The 25,969-nt window shown below is 52.3% G+C and overlaps 2 protein-coding genes across 6 annotated transcripts; one reads left to right on the top strand and one right to left on the bottom strand.

The window, feature by feature from the left end:
- Window positions 1–13,425: 13,425 nt before the first annotated feature.
- LOC111161757 (KN motif and ankyrin repeat domains 3) lies at window positions 13,426–24,792 on the top strand. Of its 5 annotated transcripts, XM_022525683.1 has the most exons (10): window positions 14,837–16,506; window positions 17,351–18,658; window positions 18,738–18,837; window positions 19,040–19,246; window positions 19,349–19,433; window positions 19,934–20,150; window positions 23,438–23,580; window positions 23,698–23,898; window positions 23,982–24,080; window positions 24,461–24,792. In XM_022525683.1, exons 1-10 carry the CDS (start codon window positions 16,401–16,403, stop codon window positions 24,536–24,538), a joined length of 2,544 nt encoding a protein of 847 aa, XP_022381391.1. In that variant the 5' UTR covers window positions 14,837–16,400; the 3' UTR covers window positions 24,539–24,792. The 5 variants fall into 5 exon arrangements, with proteins under 5 accessions (XP_022381387.1, XP_022381391.1, XP_022381389.1 ...); XM_022525679.1 differs by adding an exon at window positions 13,426–13,450 and having other exon boundaries at window positions 16,022–16,506; window positions 23,438–23,898; window positions 23,982–24,528; XM_022525681.1 differs by having other exon boundaries at window positions 23,438–23,898.
- Window positions 24,793–24,878: 86 nt separating this feature from the next.
- On the bottom strand, window positions 24,879–25,918 carry LOC111161758 (ribosomal protein S28). The gene is made up of 4 exons (XM_022525684.1): window positions 25,821–25,918; window positions 25,677–25,724; window positions 25,154–25,287; window positions 24,879–24,959 (listed from the first exon to the last, which is right to left on the bottom strand). Exons 1-3 carry the CDS (start codon window positions 25,857–25,859, stop codon window positions 25,165–25,167), a joined length of 210 nt encoding a protein of 69 aa, XP_022381392.1. The 5' UTR covers window positions 25,860–25,918; the 3' UTR covers window positions 24,879–24,959; window positions 25,154–25,164.
- Window positions 25,919–25,969: the final 51 nt, after the last annotated feature.

Here is a 25,969-nt window from a genome sequence, read left to right as displayed (position 1 = left end):
TTAGAACTAGAAATTTGATCGAATAGTGATTATTTTAACTTTAAATTTAATACGGGATGGTCAGTCATGCAGGAAGCATGTGAACCCAGGACAGCCCAGAAAAGGGACCAATCCCACCAGGCCAGCCTTCCTGGGGCAGAGGCCCAAAAGCTGACAGATACTAAGACCAACCAGATGAAGAGGGTAAGGAACGGATGGCCCAGGTTGGAGGGAGAGTGTGGAAAACGCACTCTAGCCTGGGACGCGTGCCCAGTCCCTCCCAGACAAACCCAGAGGGACATTGCGGTTGTTTATGTGGACACCCCAAGGGAAGCTGCTGGCCTCTGTCCAGGGAATGGCCCTCACCATCTTCAGCTACTGCTCATGCCCTTTCCTGCCAGCCTCTGGTCACAGCCAGGTCACCAGGAATAGTCAGCCACAGGACAGGAGGCTCACAGGCTCAGAGAAATAAAAGGATGAATCGGATTGTGGGTTGGTCCCCAGAAAGGAATGGGGCAGGCTCCCCATGGGCACCCTGCCTCAGAGTCCTCCCAGCCTGGGAGCTGTGTGCATGTGAACATGGCAGTCAACAGCTCTCAAATCACTAAGGAAGGAGTAATAACCATAAACAGCCCCTTTACTGAGCGCTCGTCTCTATGCCACTGGGCCTGTGCGCGGTCCGTGTTACATCATCCTCAGATCAGCCCTGAAAGGACAGTGTTCCTTTCCCTTTCTGACTGTTGGGAAGACTGAGGTTCAGAAATGTTCAGATACTTGGCCAAAGTCACACAGCTTGGAAGAGCCAAGATTCTAATCTAGTTCTTTCTAGTTCCAAATCACTGGATTTTTTTTTTAAATCTTGCCCTTTTTTCGGTAAATGACAGTTTTGAATGCGTAATGCATTTACACTGTACCAAACCCAAAAAAGTCTAAAAAGATGCTGGAGAAGTCCCTTTTTCCTAATACTGTGTCAACACAAAACACAAAACTTTGAGAATATTTATCCATCACTTTTCAGGGGGTTTTGGTACATTTAAATATCCTCATTTAAAAATTTTTCTGGACATGGACGCCTGGTGGTTCAATTGGTTAAGCGTCTGCCTTTGGCTCAGGTCATGATCCTGGGGTCCTGGGATCAAGTCCTACATCAGGCTCTCTGCTCAGCGGGGAGTCTGCTTCTCCCTCTGCCTACTGCTCCCCTTGCTTGTGCTCTCTCTCTTTCTCTCTGACAAATAAATAAAGAAAATCTTTTTAAAAATAAAAATAAATCAGGGTAACTTGGTGGCTCAGTGGGTTGGGCCTCTACGTTCGGCTCAGGTCATGATCTCAGGGTCTTGGGATCCAGCTCCACATCGGGCTCTCTGCTTGGCCGGGAGCCTGCTCCCTCCCTACCCCCGCCTGCCTCTGCCTACTTGTGATCTCAGTCTGTCAAATAAATAAATAAATAAAATATTTAAAAAAAATAAATATAAAAATTAAAAAATGTTATAGACAGAACGTTTGTATTCCCTTACAATTCATATGTGGAAACCCTAACCCCCCAGTGTCATGGTATTTGGAGATGGGGGCATTTGCAAGTGATTAGGTTATGAGGGTGGGACCCCCATGATGACAGTGTTGTCCTTATAAAAAGAGACACAGAGAGAACATATGTGAGGATGCAGCAAGAAGTTGGCTGCCTACAAGCCAGGAAGAGAGCTCTCCCAGGAACCAAACCTACCAGCACCTTGATCTCGGACTTTCCAGCCTCCAGAACTGTGAGCATTAAGTGTCTGTTGTTTAAGCCACTCAGCCTGTGGTATTTTGTTGTAGCAGCCGAAGATGACTAATATAGCATGCTGAAGTCAAATGACACAGCCATAATGTGGCACGTTTCAAGTGCACAACGTAATTGACACTGACATATGTATATGCCTGTGAAACTATCACCATAATCAAGGTAATGGACGTATCTATCACACCCAAGCTTCCTTTCGTTTCTATCTATCACACACAAGCTTCCTGGTGCTTCTTGGGAACCCTTTCCACTGGCTTCTCCCACTTTCCTGTGTACTCGTGACTTGCTTTCTGTCACTACAGAATATGTTGTTTTTTTTCTAGAATTTTATATCAATGGCATCAGATAGAACGCACTCTTTTTTTGTCCAACTTCTTTCACTCAGCATGTTTACTTTGAGATTCATTCCCGTTGGAGATCAATAGTATGTTTATTTTGGGGGCGCCTGGGTGGCTCAGTGCGTGAAGCCTCTGCCTTTGGCTCAGGTCGTGATCTCAGAATCCTGGGATCGAGCCCCGCATTGGGTTCTCTACTCAGCAGGGAGCCTGCTTCCCCCTCTCTCTCTGCCTGCTTCTCTACCTACTTGTGATCTCTCTCTCTGTCAAATAAATAAATAAAATCTTTTAAAAAATAATATATTTATTTTTAATGATAATATGGATAAACCACGGTGTCTTTATCCATTCCTCTGCTGAAGGACATTTGGATTGTTTTCCTATAAATAAAGTTGCTATGGACATTTATGGACAAGATTTTGATTGGACAATACTTTCATTTCTTTTGGTGGAATTTAGAAAAAATTTTTTATTTATTTGAGAGAAAGAGTGCGTGCATGGGGTAGGGTCAGGGCAGAAGGAGAGGGATAAGCAGACTCCCTGCTGAGCAGGGACCCCCCCCCCCCTCCCAACACAGGGCTCAATCCTAGGACTCCAGGATCATGACTCAAGCCCACGGTAGAGGCTCAACAGACTGAGCTACCCAGGTGCCCCTGCAGGGATTTTTTTTTTTAAAGCTTTTTTTCTAAGTACTGTCTACACCTGACATGGGGCGCTAACCCACAACCCTAAGATCAAGAGTCACATGCTCTACTGACTGAGCCAACCAGAGCCACCCACCCCAGGAATCTTTTTTTTAAATTTCATATTTTAATCATTTTTATGTATTTATTATTATTTTTAAAGTAATCTCTACACCCAGTGTGGGGCTCAAACTCTGACCCAAGAGTCACATGCTCTACTGACTGAGCCAGCCAGATGCCCCTAATTTCAGATTTTAATTTTAATTTCCCTGGCACTCCTCTTGCTTACTGCTCAGTTCCCCTCATAAAATCACTGTCAAGAGTTCTTTCTCTATCCTTCTTGTGTTTATTTAGACAGATATAAGCAATACCTCCAAAAGCTCTTTTTACACAGAGGATAGGGTAGCGCACGCACTGTTTTGTATCTTTTTTCACTTGACATAAGTCTCAGAGGTCTGATCAGTCATTTTTACGGGTATATGGTATTCCATTTATGTTTGTACTATAATTTATTTAACCAGGTCTCTAATCTTTTGCTACTACAAGCCGTGCAGTAATAACCTTGCAGACGACCATTTTGCACTTGTGCAATTAGACCTTCAGAATGAATTTCCCACAGTGGGATTACGGGTCAGAGGGGATGTATATTTGTGATTTTGACAACCATTGCCAAACTACCTCCCTGGAGTTTGGCCAGTATGGGCTGGCCCAACAATCTGTGAGAGCACTTATTCCCCCCCCAGCATGGTCAGTGGAGCATCTTACTAAACTTCCGGGCTTTTGCCAATCTGATCCAGATGCAGAAAACGGCATCTCATCATTTAAGTATCCATCTTAGTACAACGTTATCTTAGCACAAGATTATCTTTTCAAACGTTTAATAGCCACTTATATTTCCTTTATCTTTTGGGGGGGAAATTGGTATGTTCTTTTTCTTCCTAATTCTTCCTAATTTCTAGCAGACAGATTGTTTCTGGGATACTAATTGCAAATATATATAATATATATATGTATATATATATATATACATATATAAACTTATATATTATATATAATTTCATATATATGACCTATATATGTGCATATATCATTTATATATATAAATTTATACTTAATATATAAACATATCATATATAATATATAGGAATATATTATATACAAGTAAATATATAATTTTTTCAGCATATCTATATCTATATCTATATATTTATTTATTTTTTTTAAGTAGGCTCCACACCCAATGTGGGGCTTGAACTCCCAACCCTGAGATTAAGAATTGCATGCTTAGGGCACCTGGGTGGCTGAGTCGTTGGGCATCTGCCTTTGGCTTGGGTCACAGTCCCAGAGTCCTGGGATCGAGCCCTGTGTCCGGCTCCCTGTTCAGCAGGAAGCCTGCTTCTCCCTCTCCCACTCCCCGTGCTTGTGTTCTCTCTCTCACTGTGTCTCTGTCAAATAAATGAATTAAAAAAAAAATCGCATGCTTTATCAGCTGACTCAGGCAGGTGCCTCTTTGCTCTGGAAAAAAAATATATATACACACACACACGCATATATGTGTGTATATATATGCATGTGTGTGTGTACACACACGCACACGCACACACACACATATAGATATAGATATATAGATATAGATATTTTTTGGGGGTGCAAACGGTGATTTTATTAAAGCACGGGGACAGAACCCAGGGTCAGAAAGAGCTGCTGTCTGCTCTGTATATATTGTTTGCCATAGAGAAGTTTTAATTTCTGTGTGAGAAAGAAGAAACTTTTTTTTAAAATTTCTGGGTTTTAAGTCACAGAAAATTTTACTTTTGCAAGACAATTCTCCAGTTTTTGGTTGAACATTTATGGTTTTATTTTTATGCATAAATATTTGATTCAAACAACAACATTTTAAAAATATAATCTCTATGCGCGAAGTAGAGTTGGCATTCAACTCGGGATCCCAAGAGCGGCGGTGCTCTGACTGAGCCAGCGGGGAGCCCCCTAGGCCAGAACATTTTAATACACTAGTTACACCACCTCCTGAAACAATGATTTGTTGCAACAGTAACACTCAGGAAACAACCTAAGTGTTCCAAAATTGGGGGAAAGACCTTGAGTGCAACATACTTTCAAACTGCAAGCTGCTTTAAGGAAGCATTAGGGACCTGGGAAAAAAATGTAAGGTGTGTTAAATGAAAAATCCAAACGTAACCGGTGACATTCCTATTTCTCTTTCCTTTTTTTTTTCTTAAAGACTTTATTTATTTATTTGAGAGAGAGAGAGAGAGAGAGAGAGATCACAAGTAGGCAGAGAGGCAGGCAGAGAGAGAGGGGGAAGCAGGCTCCCTGCTGAGCAGAGAGCCTGACATGGGGCTCGATCCCAGGACCCTGAGATCATGACCTGAGCGGAAGGCAGAGGCCCAACCCCCTGAGCCACCCAGGCACCCCTCCAATTTCTCTTTTTAAACATGTTTACAAGAAAGGACGCTGGTGAGAGACACGCAAGCAGATGAATGACCTCCGGCAAGTTTTCTGTGGGCGCATTCATTCATTCACTAGGATATTTACTGATGCTGTGTCACAGAAGAGAGGAAGCGTGGACCACTAAATGGAAGTGTGCATCGCCACTGATAAAGTCGCCCTGCTGAAATATCAAACTTGAAGATGAAAAAACATCCAGAGTTCGTTCACTGTCCAAAATAATAACAATGAGTTACCTGTGGCGTACAAGCCCTGGAAGTGTGGTCGGTCTAAGTTGAGATGTGCTCTAAGCAACACACCAGATTTGGAAGACTTGGCTGAAAAAGAAAAGAAAAGAAAAGAGAAGAGTGTGAAATATATGACTATTAAAAAAAAAGATTTTATTTATTTATTGGAAAGAGAGAGAATGATAGTGAGAGAAAGCATGCCGGGGGCAGGGAGTGGGGGAGAAGCAGATCCCGACGTTGGGCTCCATCCCAGGACTCCAAGATCATGATCTGAGCCAAAGGCAGATGCTTAACTGACTGAGTCACCCAGGCGTCCCTCACTAATTTTTGATATTGATTGTGTGTTGGAATAACCAAATTTTGGATATGCTGAGTTAAAATGAAATCATTACAATACATTCCACCTTCTTTCCCTTTTATTTTTAAAGATTTTATTTATTTATTTGACACTGAGAGATCACAAGCACCACACACACATATAGATATAGATATATCTAGGCAGAGAGAGAGGGGGGGAAGCAGGCTCCCAGCCGGGAGCCGGATGCAGAGCTCAGTCCCAGGACCCTGGGATCATAAGCTGAGCTGAAGGTAGAGGCTTTAACCCACTGAGCCACCCAGGCACCCCGGCTTTGCCTTTTAAAATTAAAGTGGCTAGAGGCGCTTGGGTGGCTCAGTAGGTTAAGCGACTGTCTTCCTCTGGGGTCATGATCCCGGCTGGGGTCCTGAGGTCTAGCCCCTAGTAGGGCTCCCTGCTCAGTGGGGAGCCTGCTTCTCCCTCCCCTTCTGGCGGCCCCCTGCTTGTGCTCTCTTGCTCTCTCCCTCGCAAATAAATAAAATCTTAAAAAAAAAAAAAAAGAATTCAATTGGGAAGGAAGTGGGAAATGAAAGGAGACGAAGCAGGATTGAGTTGATAACCTAGTGTTTATGATATATATAGATATATATTTTTTTCATTGTGGGAGAAGATACGTAACATAAAATTTACCATTTTAACCATTTTAAGTGTACAGTTTAGTGGCATGAAGTACATTTCTTTTTTTGTTTGTTTGTTTAAAATTCCCCAAAATAGGGCGCCTGGGTGGCTCAGTGGGTTGGGCCTCTGCCTTCGGCTTGGGTCATGATCTTAGGGTCCTGGGGTCGAGTCCCGCATCGGGCTCTCTGCTCGGCAGGGAGCCTGCTTCCCCCTCTCTCTCTGCCTGCCTCTCTGCCTACTTGTGATCTCTGTCAAATAAACAAACATAAGCTTTAAAAAAAAATAAAATTCTCCAAAATAAAAGTTAAAATAAAAACTTCAGCGTGAGCACATGGTGATCAAAGTAAAATATGCTGGTAGATCTCATTTTGAGTTCCGGGGCGGGGGGTCGGGGGGGCTAGTGCAGCAATTTTTGTCTTTCTCTTTAGTTTCTTAAATATCTGTAATGAATATGTTAATTTTTAGAGGTTAGTTTTTTAATAACAATAAGAAAAATCTAAGTTGCCCTTTTTCTGTTCGGAAGGGAAATTTCTTCGCAGATAATCCGCGCACAAGCGCCCCAGCCCTGGATTTGGCCGGGGGAAGCGCCCCCTGGTGGCGGATTCGAGATCAGCCCTTGGGCTTCCCATTCCCGCTCTTCCAGAGCCCGGACCGTGAGGTGCTTCAGGCACCCCTTTTGTGCGACTCCGGAAGGCAGCGGGGGCAACCGAGGTGGCCTCGGGGGCCTTGGCCTAGGAGATGAGAGATTCAGAGGAGTAGTCCAAGGGGGAGATGTGGAGATGATGAGTAGCAACTTTCCTCTTCCTCCTCCTCTCCCCTCCTCCTCCTTCTTTTAGGCCATACATCCAACATTTATTGAGAACCTACTGTGTGCCATGCGATGGGCACAAAGGTCCTTGTCCTAAACAAGGACGTGGCACAATAACAGGGACATGTTGTTCCTTAAACTACAGACCGTGTTGAAAAATTTTTTTGAGGTTTTATTTATTTGACAGAGACAGAGATCACAAGTAGGCAGAGAGGCAGGCAGAGAGAGAGGGAAGCAGGCTTCCTGCTGAGCAGAGAGCCTGATGCGGGACTCAATCCCAGGACCCTGAGATCATGACCTGAGCTGAAGGCAGAGGCTTAACCCACTGAGCCACCCAGGTGCCCCTGTGTTGAAATTTTATCAATCATCCAGTAAGATCCCTTAGAACAATGTTCATATTCTGCTCTCTGGTCTAATCCAGGATCATGCGGTCCATGTGGCAGCCCCCTGCTTTTTAAATTAATTAATTGATTTGAGAGAAAGAGAGAGAGTTGGGGGGGTGGGTAAGGGGCAGAGGGAGAGGAAGAGAGAGAGAATCCCAAGCAGGTTCCACGCCCAGCGCAGAGCCTAACATGACGCTTGATCTCACGACCCTGAGATTAGGACCTGAGCCAAAATCAAGAATCAGATGCTCAACCGACTGAGCCACCGAGGCACCCCATTGCCCTTTTAATTTCCTTCACCCGGAACGTTCTTCCTCCTTTATCTCCTTTACCTTCCATGACAGTGACATTTTTGAAGATCATAGGCCAGTCATTTCATAGTGTGGCCCTGTTTGGGTTTGTCTGACTTTTCCTCATGTTTAGATCCGGGTTCTGCATTTTTGGGAAGAACGCTGCCCAGGTTATGGTGTGTCCTCTGTGCCCGGTATCAGGAGGCGCGTGATACTCTCCATTACCAGCCATTGTAACTACAATCACATGGTTCAGACCCCTTCTGTTTCTCCTCCGCAGCCTTACAGTTCTCTCCTTTGTAATCAATATGTATTGTATAAGCAGATACATGGAAGCTACGCAACGATACTGTTTGTCCTCAAACTTTCACTCACTAGTTTCTTGCCTGCATCATTGTCTAGATTGGTTGCTTCAAATTGTTTGAAATAAATACTCAATAAGGACAAAAGGCTGCTTTTTTAAAAATAAAGATTTTATTTATTTGAGCTAGAGCAAGAGAGAGAGAGAGCGCGCACAAGCAAGGGGAGCAGCAGGCAAAGGGAGAAGGAGGCTCCCCACCGAGCCGGGAGCCCGACTCCAGGCTCAATCCCAGGACGGCGAGATCACGACTGGAGCTGAAGGCAGACGCTCAACAGACTGAGCCACCCAGGCACCCCAAAGCCTGCTTTTAACATGCATGTGAAATGTACGGAGTAAAAACGCAACACACACTTGTGTAACGTTCAGCCAGGCTAAGAAGGAGACACAGCAGAAGGAGAGAAGCTCCAGCACCACTCCTGCCTGGTGAAATGTACAAATTGTTCAATGCTAGGGGTGGGAGCTGGAGGGCAGCAGGGAAGCCTGTGGTGATGGGGTTCTGGGTTAACCAGACAAGGATTCCAGAGCTTTTCAGGTGCGGCAACTAACAGGCTGTGGACCAGCTGGATTTGGAGTCTGGGGAGAAGGGGGGCGGCTAAGACTGGAGAGTGGATGGAAGGATCCTGCCCTTCCAGACTCCCACCTGACGCCCATCAGCTCTCACGTTGGGAGGAGTGAGTGCTGAGGGGCAGACACAGCCACTCTGGGGCAGCTGGACATTCCATGCTGGGGTGTGGGCTGCTCTGCAGTTTCCAGGAGGCCCTAGATCTGGCAAAGGAGCTGAAGTGGCTCCCAAGAGGCTCACGTGAGTCCTGGAGTGACCAGGAGGCCCCCTCTCTTCTCTTCAGGCTCAAGCCTCAGCTGGACAGGATGGGACAGAGAAGTGTCCCATTTCCCACCAGGAATGGTGTTAGGAATCTGGAAAAAAACAATGTTTCGCTTTTAGAGGATCCACCAAATCTTTTTCCAAGGTGGCTCTATTACACTCCCACCAGCAATGGAGGAGGGTTCAGACTTCTCTACATTCTCGCCAATGCTTATTTTGATAATAGCCATCCTCGTGGGCATGAAGGGTCTCTCATCGCAGTTTCGATGTGCATTTCCCTGATAACTAGTGATGTTGGACATTTTCTCGTGTGCTCGTACAGCATTGTAATGTGTACGGTGTTCTCCCCTTTTCTTTTCTTTTTTTTTTTAAAGATTTTATTTATTTCTTTGACAGACAGAGATCACAAGTAGGCAGAGAGGCAGGCAGAGAGAGAGGAGGAAGCAGGCTCCCTGCTGAGCAGAGAGCCCGATGCAGGGCTCGATCCCAGGACCCTGGGATCATGACCTGAGCCGAAGGCAGAGGCTTCAACCCACTGAGCCACCCAGGCACCCCTCTTCTCCCCTTTTCCACGAGCACATGTTCCAAGACCCCCATGGACACCTGCGGAATATATTGAACCCTATATACACATATACTGTGTTTACATTTATATACTATAAATACTATGTTTCCCCCCAGTCATATATACCTATGACATAGTTTATAAATTAGGCACAGTAAGAAATTAACAGTAGTAACAAATAATAAAATAGGACAATTATAACAATATACTCTTATAAAAGTCATGTCACTGGGGTCTTGCTCTCTCTGAGAGTGTTATTGTGCCGTACTCACCCGTCTTCCTGTGATGATGTGAGATGATAAATTGCCTAAGTCATGAGATGAAGTGAGGTGAATGATATCAGCATTGTGATGTAGTGTTAGGCTACTCTTTTCTTTTCTTTTTTAAGATTTTATTTATTTATTTGACAGAGAGAGAGAGAGAGAGATCGCAAGGAGGCGGAGAGGCAGGCAGAGAGAGGAAGGGAAGCAGGCTTCCTGCCGAGCAGAGAGCTCGATGTGGGGCTCTATCCCAGGACCCTGGAATCATGACCTGAGCTGAAGGCAGAGGCTTTAACCCACTGAGCCACCCAGGTGCCCCAACTTTTTAAAAAAAACCTAATTCGGGGCACCTGGGTGGCCCAGTGGGTTAAAGCCTCTGCCTTCAGCGCAGGTCATGATCTCAGGGTCCTGGGATCGAGCCCCACATTGGGCTCTCTGCTCCGCGGGGAGCCTGCTTCCTCCTCTCTCTCTCTGCCTGCCTCTCTGCCTACTTGTGGTCTCTGTCTGTCAAATAAATAAATAAAATCTTAAGGAAAAAAAAAACCTAATTCATCACCTTCAGAGGATGATGGGGAATCAATTCATTATTTTGAAAAGTGATATATGAAGGTAAAAAGAATCAAACACTTGTCTTGCCTTTCTTATATGAACATGCCCGTGGGTAGCCAAATGGGATGCAAGGAGAAGCATCTGGCAAGGGAAGAATTCTAGCTTGTTAGTGAGGAAGAGAGGCTAGGAGGACATCACTATGGTGCAACCCCAGAGAACTGCTACGTCAACGGCTGCTAACCCCACGCTGGATAGACCATCAGAATGTGGGGGTTCTGGTGGGAGACCCTAGCACACCCCATAGTTGTGCCAAAGGAGTAAACCTGAGTCTGACCCCAGTTCCAGACCCAGATGTCAATTTGCAGGGAATGTGGAGGACGGAGGGACGCAAGTGTGGGATCAGCAACACCCGGACCCTGGGAAATGCTCCAGAACAAACAGCATGAGTTGAGCAATTGATTTATTGGAAGGGAAAGAATGGGATGATGGGGAAACACTGTGAATTAAAAGAGACTTAAAAGATATATAATTTCCTTTTTGGATGTGCAAGACGAAACTACTGTGTTTGCAGACCCTGCTTGGGTGACAGACTATTCAGAAACACAAAGCAGGGATTATTACCAAAGTCACAACAGCTGGTTACTTTGTGGAGAGAAGAGTCACTGGGATGGGGACGTGGGGCATCGAGGGACTTCTGGGGTCGCTGATGACGTGCTACGTGTGGACCAGGGTGCAGGTTATCATGATGTTCACCTGCGAGCTGGGTTTCTCAAACTCAGCTCTTTTGACATTCAGGCCAGATCATTCTTTTTTTTTTTTTTTTAAGATTTTATTTATTTATTTGACAGAGAGAGATCACAAGTAGATGGAGAGGCAGGCAGAGAGAGAGAGAGAGAGGGAAGCAGGCTCCCTGCTGAGCAGAGAGCCCGATGTGGGACTTGATCCCAGGACCCTGAGATCATGACCTGAGCTGAAGGCAGCGGCTTAACCCACTGAGCCACTCAGGCGCCCAGGCCAGATCATTCTTGAGGGTGTGTGTGTGGGTGCTCTGTCTATCACAGGGTGTTTGGCAACATCCCTGACCTCCACCCACTAGAAGACCATAACAGCTCTTCCCCGCCCCACCATGACAATCCAAAAGTGTCTCCCAGATATTGTTGGATGTCCCCTAAGAACAAAATCACCCCTGGTTGGGAATGCCCTCTTCAGTACCTCCAAAGGCAATGCATTTGTTTTGTGTGGGTTCCTGCATCAGACTCTGTGTGTGTATGCACTTTATTTCACAATAGAAATACATTCAGGGACTCTTGGGTGGCTCAGTTGGTTGAGCGTCTGCCTTTGGCTCTGGTCATGATCTTGGTCATGATCTCCAGTCCTGGGATGGAGCCTCTGCTCAGCAGGGAGCTGGCTTCTCCCTCTCCCTCTTCCTGCTGCTCCCCCTACTTGCTCTCTGTCTCTGTCAAATAAATAAATAAAATCTTAAAAAAATACTTTTAAATTTCCAATGGAGTTTTCATGGGAAACTCAACAGACATCTACAGGGGGAAAGAAAAATCTAGAAAAAAAAAAAAGACAATGGAAATATCCCAGGAATTTTGTAAAAAGAGGACTACCAGATATTGAGCCGTATCCTAAAGCTACAGTAGTTAAAGCAGACTGGCACTGGGACGAACAAGACAGATGAATCTAGAAGTACCGTGAGCTCCCCATCTGTGAAGCTTTGTACTTCTCCTTTGCCTGTGTAGTTTATCCCTTTTGGAGCACAATTCTCTAAGTGTCCCCACTGCCGGCTGCCTCCTTGAACCCTGAAAGTCAGGGATTTGCCCCTCCCTTTTCCTCCCATCCCATTCTGTCACCCTCTTACCATAAACATTACCTTGAAAGTCTATCTCTGCCTCTCAGCATTGTGGCCCAGGATGGCAGGCATTGTGACCCCTCAGGGGCCCGCACAGTGCCTGGTGTATGTTAGGTGCTCAATAAATGCTAAATGAATCGGGAAATGGGTTAAAGAATTCAATCTTATTTAAAAATCATTCAACAGGGGTCTCTGGATGGCTCAGGCAGGAGAACATGCAACTCTTGATCTCAAGGTTGTGAGTCAAAGCCCCATGTTGGGCATGCGTTCTACTTTAACGAAAAAAATTTAAGAAGTTAAAAAAAATTAACAAACATTTATTAAGCACCTACTGTGTGCCAGGGGCCTTGGATGAAGCAGTGACCAAAATCAATCAGTTCCCTGTCCTATGGTGTTGACACTTTAGAGGCAGAGATAGATGGCAAGCAAGTAAACAAAGGACAGAGATTCTTTTTTTTTTTTCAGATAATGAAAGTAGCTATCAAGTTAATAAAACAGAGCAATGGGAAAGACAGAGGCTGGAGGCGGGCCACATTAAGCCCTTAGAGCCGGGAACACACAGGTCGAGTCATCCAGAATAGAAGTTGCCCATGGGAACATGTGCAGGGAAGAACAGTTCAGAAAGATGGGACAGCTTGTGCCAAGATCCTGTGGTAGGAAAGAGCCAGGGTATTGGTACCTCACCCAGACACTGGGACATGAGCATCAGTCTTTCTAGCTTCCACCCAAAGGCTCTTCCAAACACACAAATCCCATCGGGTTAGTCTCTTGCGGTCTTCCCATGGCTCCCTAGCTCCCAGTGGATCAAATCCAAGCTCCTCGGTCCTGCGCTGGGAGGAATTTGGCCGTCCCCCACCGCTCGCCCCCGCCCCCTACCTTCTCCTCCTTGCCAGCAGGCGCACGGGGACAGTCACTTCAGGCCCCGCCCCCAGCCCCGCCCCAAACTCAGTCCAGACCAGCACCGCCTACCCCCGTCACCATTGGACAGCTCGGAGAACATCGGGCGCTGACTGGCTGGTGTCGCCATCAGTTAGGACCGAGGCCTTGATAACCCGTCCCCGAGCTTCGAGGGGGCGGGCTCGGGTGCGGGCGCGGCGGGGGCTGCGGCTTCAGGTAAAGCGCCAATTTTCGGGGCCATCGATGGGGGTTTTGGGGGGAATTAGTGGGCGTACCAGAAAGAGGTACTGCGCCTCCTGCCCTTCTGCGGGCTCAGTGCCCTGTGATGGGGCGGGCTTGATGTCCTCTGGCTGGGACCCCTCCCGCACAGGGAGCCCCAGGTGGGCAGCGAGCAGAGTTGGGGACTCTGGACTCGGGAGATGACCCTCCTCCCGCCCTTAAGAGCCAAGTGGGGGGCTTGTTCACCCTGTAGCGCCCCAACCGACTCCGGGACTTTCCCGGCGACGCTCCTGGAGAGCTTGGGGACCTAGTTCCAGTCCCTCATTCTGGACCTGGGTGTGGGGGGTGATACGGAAACGGGGTTGGGGGGAGGGACGGACGGCCCCCGGGCGGGCAGACAATGGGTAGCGGATGGAACCGCCCGGCGGCGTTTCCTGCAGGAAACTGCTCTGTCTCTACGAGGCTGTCTTGTGGGGTGTGTGTGTGTGTGTGTGTGTTGGGGGTGGGGGTGGGGGTACCTGGAGGGAGAGGTATCTCCCCCTCCCACCATCATCAGCCTCCACGCCCACGTCAGGGGTCTGAGAATCCAGCTCCAACTTTAGGGGATGCTACCATTCAGGGCCTCAAGCCTGGAAGAACCCCCCCCATCCCCAGGACCGGGATCCGCGCTACCCGCCGAGTCCCCCACCCTGCAGGTTTCCTGATCGCAACTCCGAGTCCCGAAATAGTCCCTGGGGCGGGAGCGGGGGCGTATGGCGTCGGCTCTGACGGCCTAATGAGGGGGTCTTAGGCAGAGGATCCGATCTAGCTGACATCTCCTGCAGGGAACGGAGAAGAGGGGAGGGCAGCCGCGCCCCCACTCTGGTGGGGCTGCGGCCGGCCCCTGGAGCCGCCGCGCCGTGGGCCTGCCTCTTCCCCTCTTAGGGAAGCACGCAGGGATAGGCAGGGATGCAGGCTGGGAGGGATGAACCCCATCGGGCTCTCTGCCACTGCCCTGCAGAAGAGGGCTGCTTCTAGAAGGCCATCAAGTGGGTGGCCAATGCAGAAACACTGGCAAAACCGCCTGCGTTAAAATCCTGCCTCTGCCCATGAGTGACCTGGGACGGGTCCCCTAATATCTCTGGGTCTCGGTTTCTCCATCTGTGCAGTAGGGTAAAGGGTAATGATAAGAAAACCTCCCTCAGAGTGTTTAGCTAGGATTTTTTTTTTTAAGTTAATACCCACAAATTGCTTGAGTAGAGAGTGACGCATAGTAAATGGCAAAAGTGTTGTTGTTGTTGTTATTATTATTATTTATCATTCTTGAGGCATCATTTCTCACCCTAGCGCCTGGGTCCGACTGCTCTAGTTGATTGGGGTCTTAGGGACGGCCCACAGCTGTTTTTTGTTTGTTTGTTTTTTTGTTTTGAATTTTTTTTAAGTTCCCAGGACCTCAAATTTGGGTGTGACGAGGTCACCAGAGGAGGGGGCTGAGCCCATTGAGTCACAGTGCCAGCTGTGGGAGGCGGGCCCAGACCCCTAATCGGTCCAGGTTTTTTTCCACGACTCAACTCTTCCCTGGCAGTTTCCTGAAAACAAGTTGTGTGAGCACAGGCCGTCCTCCCTGATGACCGGCTGCCCTGCTGGCCTGCCCCTCTCTGCCGGTGTAAGGGGACAGGAAACAGCTGCTTCAGGACTGGAAGGGGCCCTGCCTGCCTGGGGGTGGGGTGAGGGAGGTTTTAGGGACACAGACTGGGCATAGGTCCGGAGTGGCAGGGTCCCCCCAGCAGTGGAGCAGGGGATATTCAATGGCTGGTGGGTGTCGGGGTACAGAGGTGGTCATCAGAAGTGTGGGAGGTTAGGAGGGGCGATGGCAAAGGTTGCCAGGTGGTTGGCACATAGAGCACTGGGTCAGGGAGAGGACAGATGGGTCCGGCAGACCCCTGGTGGTGGAGGCTCGGTGGGCAAAGGGTCCCCGGAAGATGGGCAGAGCCCAGTCTGAGGGCATTTCCCGCAGAGAGCTGACCTGGTTGCTCTGTGCCTTAGTTTCCCCATCTGGAAAATGTGAATGATAATATCCACCTTACACAATTGTATGGGGCTTGCATTTAATCAGGCAGGGCATACAGTAGGTACTGAAGACAGCTTTCCCTTCCTCAAAGGTTTTTCGTGTGAGCTCTTCAAAGCCCCATTTTCCCTGCCCTGTGCTTTCTGATTGTCCCTGTTAATTACCACATGAGATGTGGCCCACCGTCCCTCGGTTTCGTAGAGCCTCCATCATGTTTCCCGAAGAGTCCCCCCAGCCCCAGGTATAGCCACAGTTCTGACAACCTGGGTGCTTATAGTTCCATTACAAGCTCCTACGAGCCAGGAACAGAACCCTGTGGCACTCCACTAGAGACATCCTAGGGAGAAAGGTCTCCACTGATTTGAATCCTTGGTACATCTGGCCCACGACTCTCCATCATGACGACAAGGCTCTCGCAAGTGACCTGGTAAAAACTCAGAGGCACAATTATATCTTGTCTGCATTTCTTTAAGGAAAAAAGATTCAAGTGACCCTGCATTTGTCCCTTTTTTAATATGCAGAATCTGACCAGATGAATTTCTACGGAGCCCATGGAGGGCTTCCAGCTCTCACCTTCTTCTTCTGAAGGTTCACACCTCATCCCTTAGAGCACCAGCTTCTAATTTTGCTCTGGGACTGACACAGCTTGGCAGGTCTGGAATGACCCTTCCCAGCCCCCACACCTAGTCACTCATGCTCTCTGATGACTGTCCTCTCTTCTTGGTGCCCTTCCTGCCTCCTCCTCCCCAGCACGCTGAGGCCTGGACCTGGGGACGCCCACATTCATTCATTCTGAAGTTCCAAGGCCTCTTGAAGGATCAGGGAGGACAGGACATATGTGTGTGGGAGGGTGGATGAGGGTCTGTTTACTCACTTAGAGTTCCAGCCGACTCCAGAGGGATGGGGCCAGCCCCAGCCTCACCCCCTCTGGGGACATTTTCCAGGGTGTGTCTGGCAGCTACTCCAGAAAACATGGCCAAGTTTGCCCTGAATCAGAACCTGCCTGGTGAGTGTGCAAAGTGGGATATGTGTGTGTGCACGGATTGATACGTGGTGCCCATGTATGGACACAGCCCTGTCGTTCCCTCCATTGCACGTGGCCAGAGAGCCCTTTCTAAAGGTCCATTGATAATGTCATGCTCTGCTTCAACCCTGCCTGTGGTGGTCTATCACATGTGTAATATAATCGCAACTCCTCATTGTGGCCTGGGAGGCCCCCCACTATCTGGCCCCAAACCACCTCTCGGACTCCTCTCCCTCTCCCTTCTTTCACTCTATTTCGGGTACCCTCACCTCCGTCCACCTCACTGTTAACTCCAGCCCACCCTGCTCACTATATCCTGGGACCTTTGCTCTGACTGTTTCCCTTCAGGAATCTTCTGTCCCCAACTGCTTCCTCCTCCTCGGGTAAGGGCTCAGCTTTTAAGTCCCTTCTGCAGGAAACCAGCCTTGACAATTAGAGCCAAAGTCACGCACCTCCTCCAGTTACTTGTATTTCGTCTTGTTATTATTATGAGCCCTAAGCATCATTTGGAATAATCGTGTTTATTTATCTCCTATCAGAGGACAGGGGTTTGTCTGTCTTGTTCACTCATGTGTCCCCAGCGCCTAGAAAAATTCTTGGCATATAGTAGGTGCTCAGTAAGGGTGGGATTGCTTGACTGGTGCAGATAGGCATTTGGTCCTCGGGTATGCATGCGTGCAAGGGCGGGTGTGTAGGGTTTGGTGCAGGTGGAGTACTGCAGGACTCCTTGTCGTGGGCCCGCGGGGGGAAGCGCTCTATTTGTCCAGTTTCCCCGGGGCGTCCCCTCCCCCAGCGTGACGCCCCCCAAACCCCGTCATGCCTGCAGACCTGGGTGGCCCTCGCCTGTGCCCCAGCACCACTGAGGGCGCCCGCAGCCCGAGCTCGCCCTACTCAGTGGAGACGCCCTATGGCTTCCACCTGGACCTGGACTTCCTCAAGTACGTGGAGGAGCTGGAGCGCGGCCCCACCACCCGCCGCGCCCCCGGCCCCCCGCCTGCGCGCCGCCCCCGTGCACCCCGGGCGGGCCTCGCAGGCGCGCGTAGCCCAGGCGCCTGGACCTCCAGCGAATCCCTGGCCAGTGACGATGGGGGAGCATCGGGCGCACTCTCCCCCGGCGCGCCCTCGGGACTCCTGCTGCCGCCGCTGTCGCCGCGCGTGCCCGTGCGTAATCCGCGGGTCGAGCACACGCTCCTGGAAACTAGCCGACGGCTGGAGCTGACGCAGGCGCACGAGCGCGCGCCCAGCCCCGCCCGCGCCGTCCCGCGCAGTCCGCGAGGTTCTGGTCGCAGCAGCCCCGCCCCCAGCCCCGCCTCCAACCCCGCCCCCGCCTCTCCCGGTCCCGCGCAATTGCAGCTGGTGCGCGAGCAGATGGCCGGGGCTCTGCGGCGCCTGCGCGAGCTCGAGGAACAGGCGCGCGCGCTGCCCGGGCTGCAGGAACAGGTGCGCGTGCTGCGTGCGGAGAAGGCGCGGTTACTGGCAGGACGCTGGCCCCCGGAGCCCGACGGGGAGGCCGAGGCGCGCCCGGACAAGCTAGCTCAGCTTCGCCGGCTCACCGAGCGCCTCGCCACCTCCGAGCGTGGCGTTCGCTCCAGGGCCAGTCCCTGGGCCGATGGCCCCGACGGGCCGGCTTCTAGGGGCAGTGAAGGCGCGCTCCAGGCCCCCGACGCAGCCGGGACCCCAGACGGGGCGCTGCAGACGCGGGAGGCTGGCGTCCAGGCGGTGCCGGAGACCCAAGACGCCAGGGCCCAGGCAGTGCCGGAGACCCGGGAGGCTGGCGTGGAAGCGGCCCCCGAGACCCTCGAGTCGGACGCGTGGGTGACCGAGGCGCTGCTGGGGATGCCCGAGGCCGCCGAGCGCGAGCTGGAGCTGCTCCGCGCCAGCCTGGAGCACCAGCGCGGGGTGAGCGAGCTCCTGCGCTGCCGGCTGCGAGAGCTGGAGGAGGCCCGAGAGGCTGCCGAAGAGGAGGCAGCGGCAGTTGCGGCGGCTCAGCCCCAGCCGCACGAGGCTGCTACCCAGACCCCGTGGGCTTGCGCCGCGAAGGCCACACAGACCGAGACCCCCGCCGAGGACCCTGGCCTGAGCCAGGAGAACCCGAAGGGACCCATGGATGCAGACAGAGCCATGGCCCCTGCGGGTGAGTCCCAAGCCCTGCCTAAGCCCCGGCTTGATGGCTGCTGGACTCGAACTCAGTACCCTCATCTGACCCCCGCCAGGCATCCTCAAATCCATCATGAAGAGGAGGGATGGTACACCTGGCGCCCAGCCCAGCCCTGGACCCAAGAGCCTGCAGTTTGTTGGGGTCCTCAACGGAGAGTGAGCACTTCACCCCTCCCCGTGGCAGCACCTGCAGGGACATAGTCTGGGGTTTGAATCCCAGCTCTGCCCCTGACTCGCAGTGTGCTCTTGGAAAGCCTGTTTTCTTCTTCTGTAAAGTGGGGAAACCACTCCCACCGCGCAGGACACAAGAATGAGCCCACAGGGGTGGCTCAGCGGCCGCCTCCCACCCTGCCCCCAGGTACGAGAGCTCATCCAGCGAGGACGACAGCGACAGTGACAGCGACAGCGAGGACGGTGCTGCCGAGCCTCCAAGGAGCAGCTCCTCCGGGGAGGACAGCGGCAGGGATGTTGGGGACGACAGTGGCAGGGATGCCCTGGACCCGGAGCTGGAGCCCGAGCCCGCGCCCGAGCTGGAGGCAGAACCTCAGCCTGGTGCGCAGGGGAGGTGAGCGGCGTTAGGGACACAGTGGGGACCGCTGCTTTCTTTCCTGTCTGCCACGCACCCCACCTCCCACTCCTCCTGAGCGTCTCCCTACCACCTTGATAGGTGCGAGCTGAGCCCGCGTTTGAGGGAGGCGTGCGCAGCGCTGCAGCGACAGCTGAGCCGACCCCGTGGAATCACCCGCGATGGCGTGAGTGCCAGCCAGAGCCCTTCACACCTGGAGTCGTGGCCCCATCGAGGACCTCCCCTAACGCCCTCTTGGGGAAGTGCATTGGATTTCTTAGAGTTGGGGTGGGGGGCGGTTCCAAGTTCCACCCCTTGGCGCCAAGACTTCTGATCCCAGGCTTTTCAAAGGGATCTCCACCCACAGGGATATCGCTGAAGTGTTCCCTGTTTCCCCCAAAAGGGTGCGCCCCAAGCCCACCCCCATACTCCCCAAAGGCAAGCTCTCACCGCCTTCCTCCACTCTAGGTTCTCCCACAGGCTCTTTCCCAGAGGGGAGGACCCCTGCTGGCTTGAGCCTGGGACCCGCACTGGCTGTACTCCCTCCTCCAAAAGGGTGCGGCCCCACTCACTCCCTCAGACAAGCCGCGACCATCCTCCCCGGCCTCGATTCCCAGCCCCGCCCCCACGCCCTCCCCGCCACCACAGCCTGGACCATCTCTGACGTCTTTCCTCCGGTCCCGGCAGGGCGCGGCGCGCCTAGTGGCCCAGGAGTGGTTTCGAGTGTCGAGCCAGCGGCGCTCTCAGGCAGAGCCCGTGGCGGGGGTCCTGGGCGCGGTGGCGCGCCTGGGACCTGAGCTCCTGGTGCACGTGGTGAACCTGGCCGATGGCAACGGGAACACAGCCCTGCACTACAGCGTGTCCCACGGGAACCTGGCCATCTCGAGCTTGCTGCTGGATACCGGTCAGCACCTTCCTCCCAGGGTTAGAGGATCCGTGTGTCCTGGGCAGATTGCCAAGGGCCTTTAGGCCTCTCTGCTTTGAGCTCTCCACCCGGACCCTGCCTCTCACTTTGCCGAATACCCGGCTTTAAAGTTAGGTTGACCTAAATTTAGAGGAATTAGTGTCACCAGCCTTACCTTCCTCATCTGGGAAATGGGGCTGCAACTCCACATTTTACCCATTTCTATCTCCTGCCACTTGCTTGCTCATTCTCTCCCCAGCTTTCCCCCTCTGGAGCTGAGATACACACACCCAGGTGTTCCCAAGCCCACAGACATACATTGAAAGCCTACTAGGTTCCAGTACCGTGCTGTGGTGGGGGTGGGCCACCCACATACAGCTACTACTTTCCGCAGGGGACTCACAGCAGAGGGGACAGAGGGCAGTAGACAGACTGGATGTCATCCTTCAGGTCCAGTATCTGCCGGGGCCTGTCGTTGGAGGGTCTTACTGTCACGGCAGGCCCAGGCAGGCCCCACTGTTTCCTCCCCGGCCCCAGTGCCCCCAGACACACAGGTCTGTCCCATCTCTGAAGATCTTGGTGACCTGGGGAAGGGTACAGTTGCTCTGAGCTGGACCGGGAGCTTGAGCTTGGGAGGGAAGAACAATACATGATTCAAGGCATCTCCTCCCTTCAAGGGAGCTGGGGCGGGGCTTCAGCAACCAGCAAGGCAGGCTTGGCTGTCGGTCACAAGCAGCCCCGAATCTCCCAGACCCATTTAATTCCTTGCATTCACGCCAGTCCCCCAAGCTCCAGCTCCCCAGACCTCGCCCTGGGCCTTCTAATTCTCACATCGATCATTCCCTCTGCCCTTCTGCCTGCTGTCAGGTCCCTCCCCTGCCCCAGGACCCTGAGTCCTCAACGTACTCCCCACGTCGGGTTTGTTCCACACTGGGCTGGACGTGGCTGTGTATCCTTGCCCCTCATCCACCTCCAGACCATTCCCCCTTCAGCCCTACCTTGGAGCCTCCAATCCATCAGACCCCTATTCCCTCCACCCCTTCTGGCATCTCCCTCCAAACACAGGCCACTCTTCCTTCCTCTCGCGTTCTAGCTGTGGGTCAGCAGCTCCTCTTTGCAGGCGAATCCTCCCCAGTTTCAGGATCCTCATGAAGCATCACTCCCACCACCTCCAGGCTTCTCAGTTCCTTGACCTCCTTGCTCCTCCTTTCACCTTGACCTCCGCCCTACATCAGCTTACACTTGTAAGGTCACCGGAAGATCTTGGTATCACTGATAACCACGCCCCCTCCAGTCTCCTGTCAGCTCTCCAGCTGCCCGGCCCTAACAGCCCTTGGCCATCACAGGACCATTGTCTGTTTCTCCCCCTGCCTCCCCATCAATGCCGGCTACATCCCTTGCTTCCTTGTTCGCCCTCATGTCCCTTTTCAAACTCCCCCCCACCCATGGCCCTCCTTCACCTCACTCTACTTGCATGGCAGGCCCCAGCACCGAGCCCCGTAGACCCTCAAGTGTTGGTTCAAAGAATGAGCAAATGCTCACAAATGTATGAGAACGAACGGCTGTGAGCACGTGCATTATGGCGAGACAGGGAGTGGAGATGGACAATTATCACGTCGAAACATGAAATAATTACAAATAGGGAGGGTCACAACAAAACAAAACTAAAGGAAATCAAATGGAGTGATCCTTTGGCTTAGGAAGGCCTCAGGTAGGAGGGGAAAGGAGAGGGCAGGGGAAGATGGGTACCCCTGCTACCCAGCAGAGGCCCCACTCTGGTTGTTTCTATGTGCCCCTCCCCACTCCAGCACACTCCACCAGCGTCACAGCAGTTTGTGGGGGCAGTGAACACCTACAGGGCATGCTGCAGGACTAGGAAACCCACCGTACTCCTTTCCATACTACTTAACCCTTTTTCTTCCCAGACCATTGTTTGAGTCCCTCTCTACAGGGTATCCACTCCATGACCCTGATCCAAGCCTCAGACCTCCCCAAGCTTTTGTAGCCTCATGGAACTTTCCAAACAGTGGGGGACAACAGCAAGTCACTCTGCTAACTGTGCCCAGAGGAGATGCTGTGATGGCTGGTCACGATCATCCTCGGGGATGATCCCAAAGGAAACAGAGCCAGTGTTCATGTTCAGTGCTCCTTCCCTGAGCTGCTGTAACAAAATAGCACAACGTGGGTGGCTTAAGAAAACAGAAATTCATTTTCTTGTAGTTCAGGAGGCCCAAAGTCCAAAATCCAGGTTGGCAGGCCTGGTTCCTGAGGAGCTCCGAGCAAGCAATCTGCTCCAGGCCTTTCTCTGAGCCCCCGGCTGCCGCCTGCCATCTTCTGCATCCCGTGGGCAATGGCAGCTTCTCTTCTCTGCCTTTGTCTTCACGTGGTCTCTTGCATGTCTCTGGGTCTCTTCTAAGGACACCAGCCACACTGGATTAGGGCCTACCCTCATGACCTCACCTTAACTTGATTACATTTGCCAAGACCCCATTGCCAATTAAGGTCACATTCGCAGGTACGGGGTAGGTAGGACTTTGTAGCTCTGGGGGTAGGACATAACTCAATATGTAACACAGTCTTGGAGAAGGGGTTCCAGAGGAAGGGACATTAGTTAGGGGACAGCTGCAGAAGCCACGGTGGACAGTGGCCTGTATTCCAGGAGCAATGGGGAGATGTGAGAGTGCCTTAAATAGGTGACCTGGCCGAATTCCTCTTCATCTGCATGGGAACGAGTGGATTTGGACATAAAGGGGAACCAGCTGACATAGCTTTTTTTAGTTTGTTTTTTTGGGGGGGGGGCAGCAGGGGCAGAGGCAAACTCTTAAGTTCCACTCCCAATGCAGAGCCTAACACCAGGCTTGATCTCACCACCTGAGTCAAAAATGAGTTGGATGCTTAACTGACTGAGCCACCCAGGTGCCCCAAGTTAACATAGTTCTTGGGGTGGGGTGGGCAATGTTATTGGCTTGGTGGATGATAGCCACAAAAATAGGAACACTGGTTTTTTGAGGATGTACTATGGGACAGGTGTTAGGTCTGGGAGATACAGCAGAAAGCCAAGTCTGAACCAGCTTGAAATACAGAGATTTGAGCAGACCCTGAAGGGCATGGAGCCATGTGGTTCTTGGCAGGGAGAGCCTAAGAGGCAGAGGAAATAGTAAATTCATGACCAGTGACCACCCCCCTTATACTGGCGGCAAACCTGTTGTGTGTGTGGGGAGGGGAGTAAACCAGGTTGGGCTGAGGGTGTCAGCATCTTGGCTCACTGACCCCCTCCACTCTCCCAGGGGTCTGCGAGGTTGACCGCCAGAATCGGGCTGGCTACACGGCCCTCATGTTGGCTGCACTCACCTCTGTGGGGCGAGAAGAAGACATGGCTGTGGTTCAGAGACTCTTCCACATGGGCAACGTTAATGCCAAGGCCAGCCAGGTGCGTGGACACTTCTTCCTTTGCTCCCTGTCTAGTGAGGTCACTTCTGGGTTTGTCTCTGACCTCCCTTCCTCCAGTGCCGCTCCCGCACAACCCTTTCCCCTTCTTTGTCCCCAGACAGGACAGACAGCCCTCATGCTGGCCATCAGCCACGGCCGCCAGGACATGGTGGCAGCCCTGCTGGCATGTGGGGCAGATGTGAATGCCCAGGATGCGGATGGGGCCACAGCGCTGATGTGTGCCAGTGAGTACGGGCGCCTGGAGACTGTCCGGCTGCTGCTGGCCCAACCAGGCTGTGACCCGGCCCTCCTGGATAATGTGAGCCACCACGGGGCTGATGTGGGGATGGCAGGGGAGCCATGCCTTGGTTCAGGGACCTGACTGTTCCCACTGTCCCTCAGGAGGGCACCAGCGCCCTGGCCATTGCCTTGGAGGCCGAGCAGGATGAGGTGGCTGCACTGCTGCATGCGCACCTGAGCTTGGGCCGGCCGCAATCCCCGGTGAGTGCAGCCCCTACACTGCAGGGACCAGGCCCCCCTGCCACACGCTGGCTTCAGAGAGCATACCAAGTGTGCCCTGGGAAGGAGGCCTCCTTTCCACCTTTCCTGGGGAAGCACCCAGGGTCAGGGGAACCTGGGTTTGACCCCTTGCATGTGGCTGAGGTTCCCCCTGCAAAATACCTGTGAGACGCACCTCCATGTCACAGGTCACGAGCCCAAGGTCTCCAGAGGGGAAGTGATCTAAGATCAGGTGGAAGCTGTTAGACCTAGCTCCCACTTTCCCTGTCAGGGGACTCCTGCTACCGCCCCCAAGAGGCTTCCACCACAGGGGAATCCTGCCCACGGGTAACTGACAGGACCCCTCCCCCACCTCTCCCCAGTCACCCCTTGAGTCCCCCACAGCTGTGCCTGGTGAAGGAGAACACAGTGACCATAAAGAAGACCCCCAGACTCCGTGAGCAGCTTGGCACCCTGGACCTGGATTGGGAGAGAGTCCGTTCCTTCCTCCACCCCAGCCTCTGGGGCACAGCAAGGACCAGGGTTTGCTATCCAGATGCTACCGTGGGCCAAGAGAAAGGCTCAGATGACCCAGTGCTCAGGAGGGGCTCACTTTGGACCAGTGGGGTGAGGAAGGGGCTGGAAAGTGACAAGGCCCCTGAGTCCACCCACTTGCAGAATAAAATATTACTAACTCAACTTGTGTCTTGTTTTGGGGGCACATACACATAGTTCCCCCTCCCCCCAACTCACTAGAGGCCAAAAGGTGGGAGAGGTTCCCTCTAGAAGATTTTATAAGCCTTTCTCAGAGCCAGACAAATGATTTATTAACATATGCAGATCATCCCTGTGAGCAAGCGGCTGACCCAGATATCCAGGACCCTGTAAACAGACCCAAACATGAGATACTGAGGGGCCGTCCAGCAACTCCCTCCCCTGACTTCCAAATCTCAGTAGCCTCTTTCTACACTTCCCACCCCAAGAGCCTCTCACCCCATGGATTTGGGAAGCCTCCCTACTACCACCAAGGAACGGTCTAATAGGCCTGCCGATCCCCACCCCTGTCCTGCACTCACCAACTCCAAGTTCAGCGTAACCTCCGAGCTTCTCGCTCTGACTCCAATAGGGTGAGCACGTCGCCCTCGCGCACGGGGCCTTTCACGTTGCGGATGATGGAGCGGCTCGTGTCGTCCATGAACTCCACGCGCACCTACGGGGCCCAACGCGAGGACGCCAACGAGTCAGGGAGAGCCGCAGATAGGCACCGCGGGCTGGGCCACAGGTTTCGATTCAAAGGACGTGTTGGGACCCACCCAGAGATATTTTAAAAGGGGGCTGCGCTTGAGAGGCAGAGCAGAGCCAGGAGAGAAACCCGAGAGAGCCAAGTCGCGGAACACAAAGTTCTCGAGCGGGAAGAGCAGCCGCCAGGAGGGACAGCTGCAGCTCTGGTCCTGTTCGGGAGAGGGACACACTCAACAGGGTATAGAGCCACAAAGAGGTCGCTGGGACGGGCTAAGCCACGAGAAAGAGGAACGTCAGAGTCCTAGGATATACGGACTCCGGTTTTCAGTCCTGGGGAGTCCCCACCCGCGTGCTCACCTGTGTGCACTGTCCCTGCGAGCCGGTCCTGCCCAGAACTTTGGTAACCTAGCGGAGAGAAGCTGGGATCAGACCTGGGCAGCCCGAGCCCCCCACCCCATCTCTCTTCATCCCGGGCCCCCAAAACAGGACTCCCCACTTCACCCTGGCCAACTTGATGGGCTGCACACGGCTCGTGTCCATGATGGCGGCGCGGCTGCGGTCGGGCGGAGAGGGGTCACGTGCTTCGAGGAGACCTTTTATAGTACATCCTAGCCCCGCCTGCCCACCCTCTCGCGAGATCGCGTACGTTC

The sequence above is a fragment of the Enhydra lutris genome, unplaced genomic scaffold (assembly GCF_002288905.1).
Source record: "Enhydra lutris kenyoni isolate GAN:26980312 unplaced genomic scaffold, ASM228890v2 scaffoldscaffold86, whole genome shotgun sequence".
Taxonomy (NCBI): domain Eukaryota; kingdom Metazoa; phylum Chordata; class Mammalia; order Carnivora; family Mustelidae; genus Enhydra; species Enhydra lutris.
Note: the sequence above shows the minus strand (reverse complement) of the source record. Positions and strands in the feature narration are given on the sequence as shown.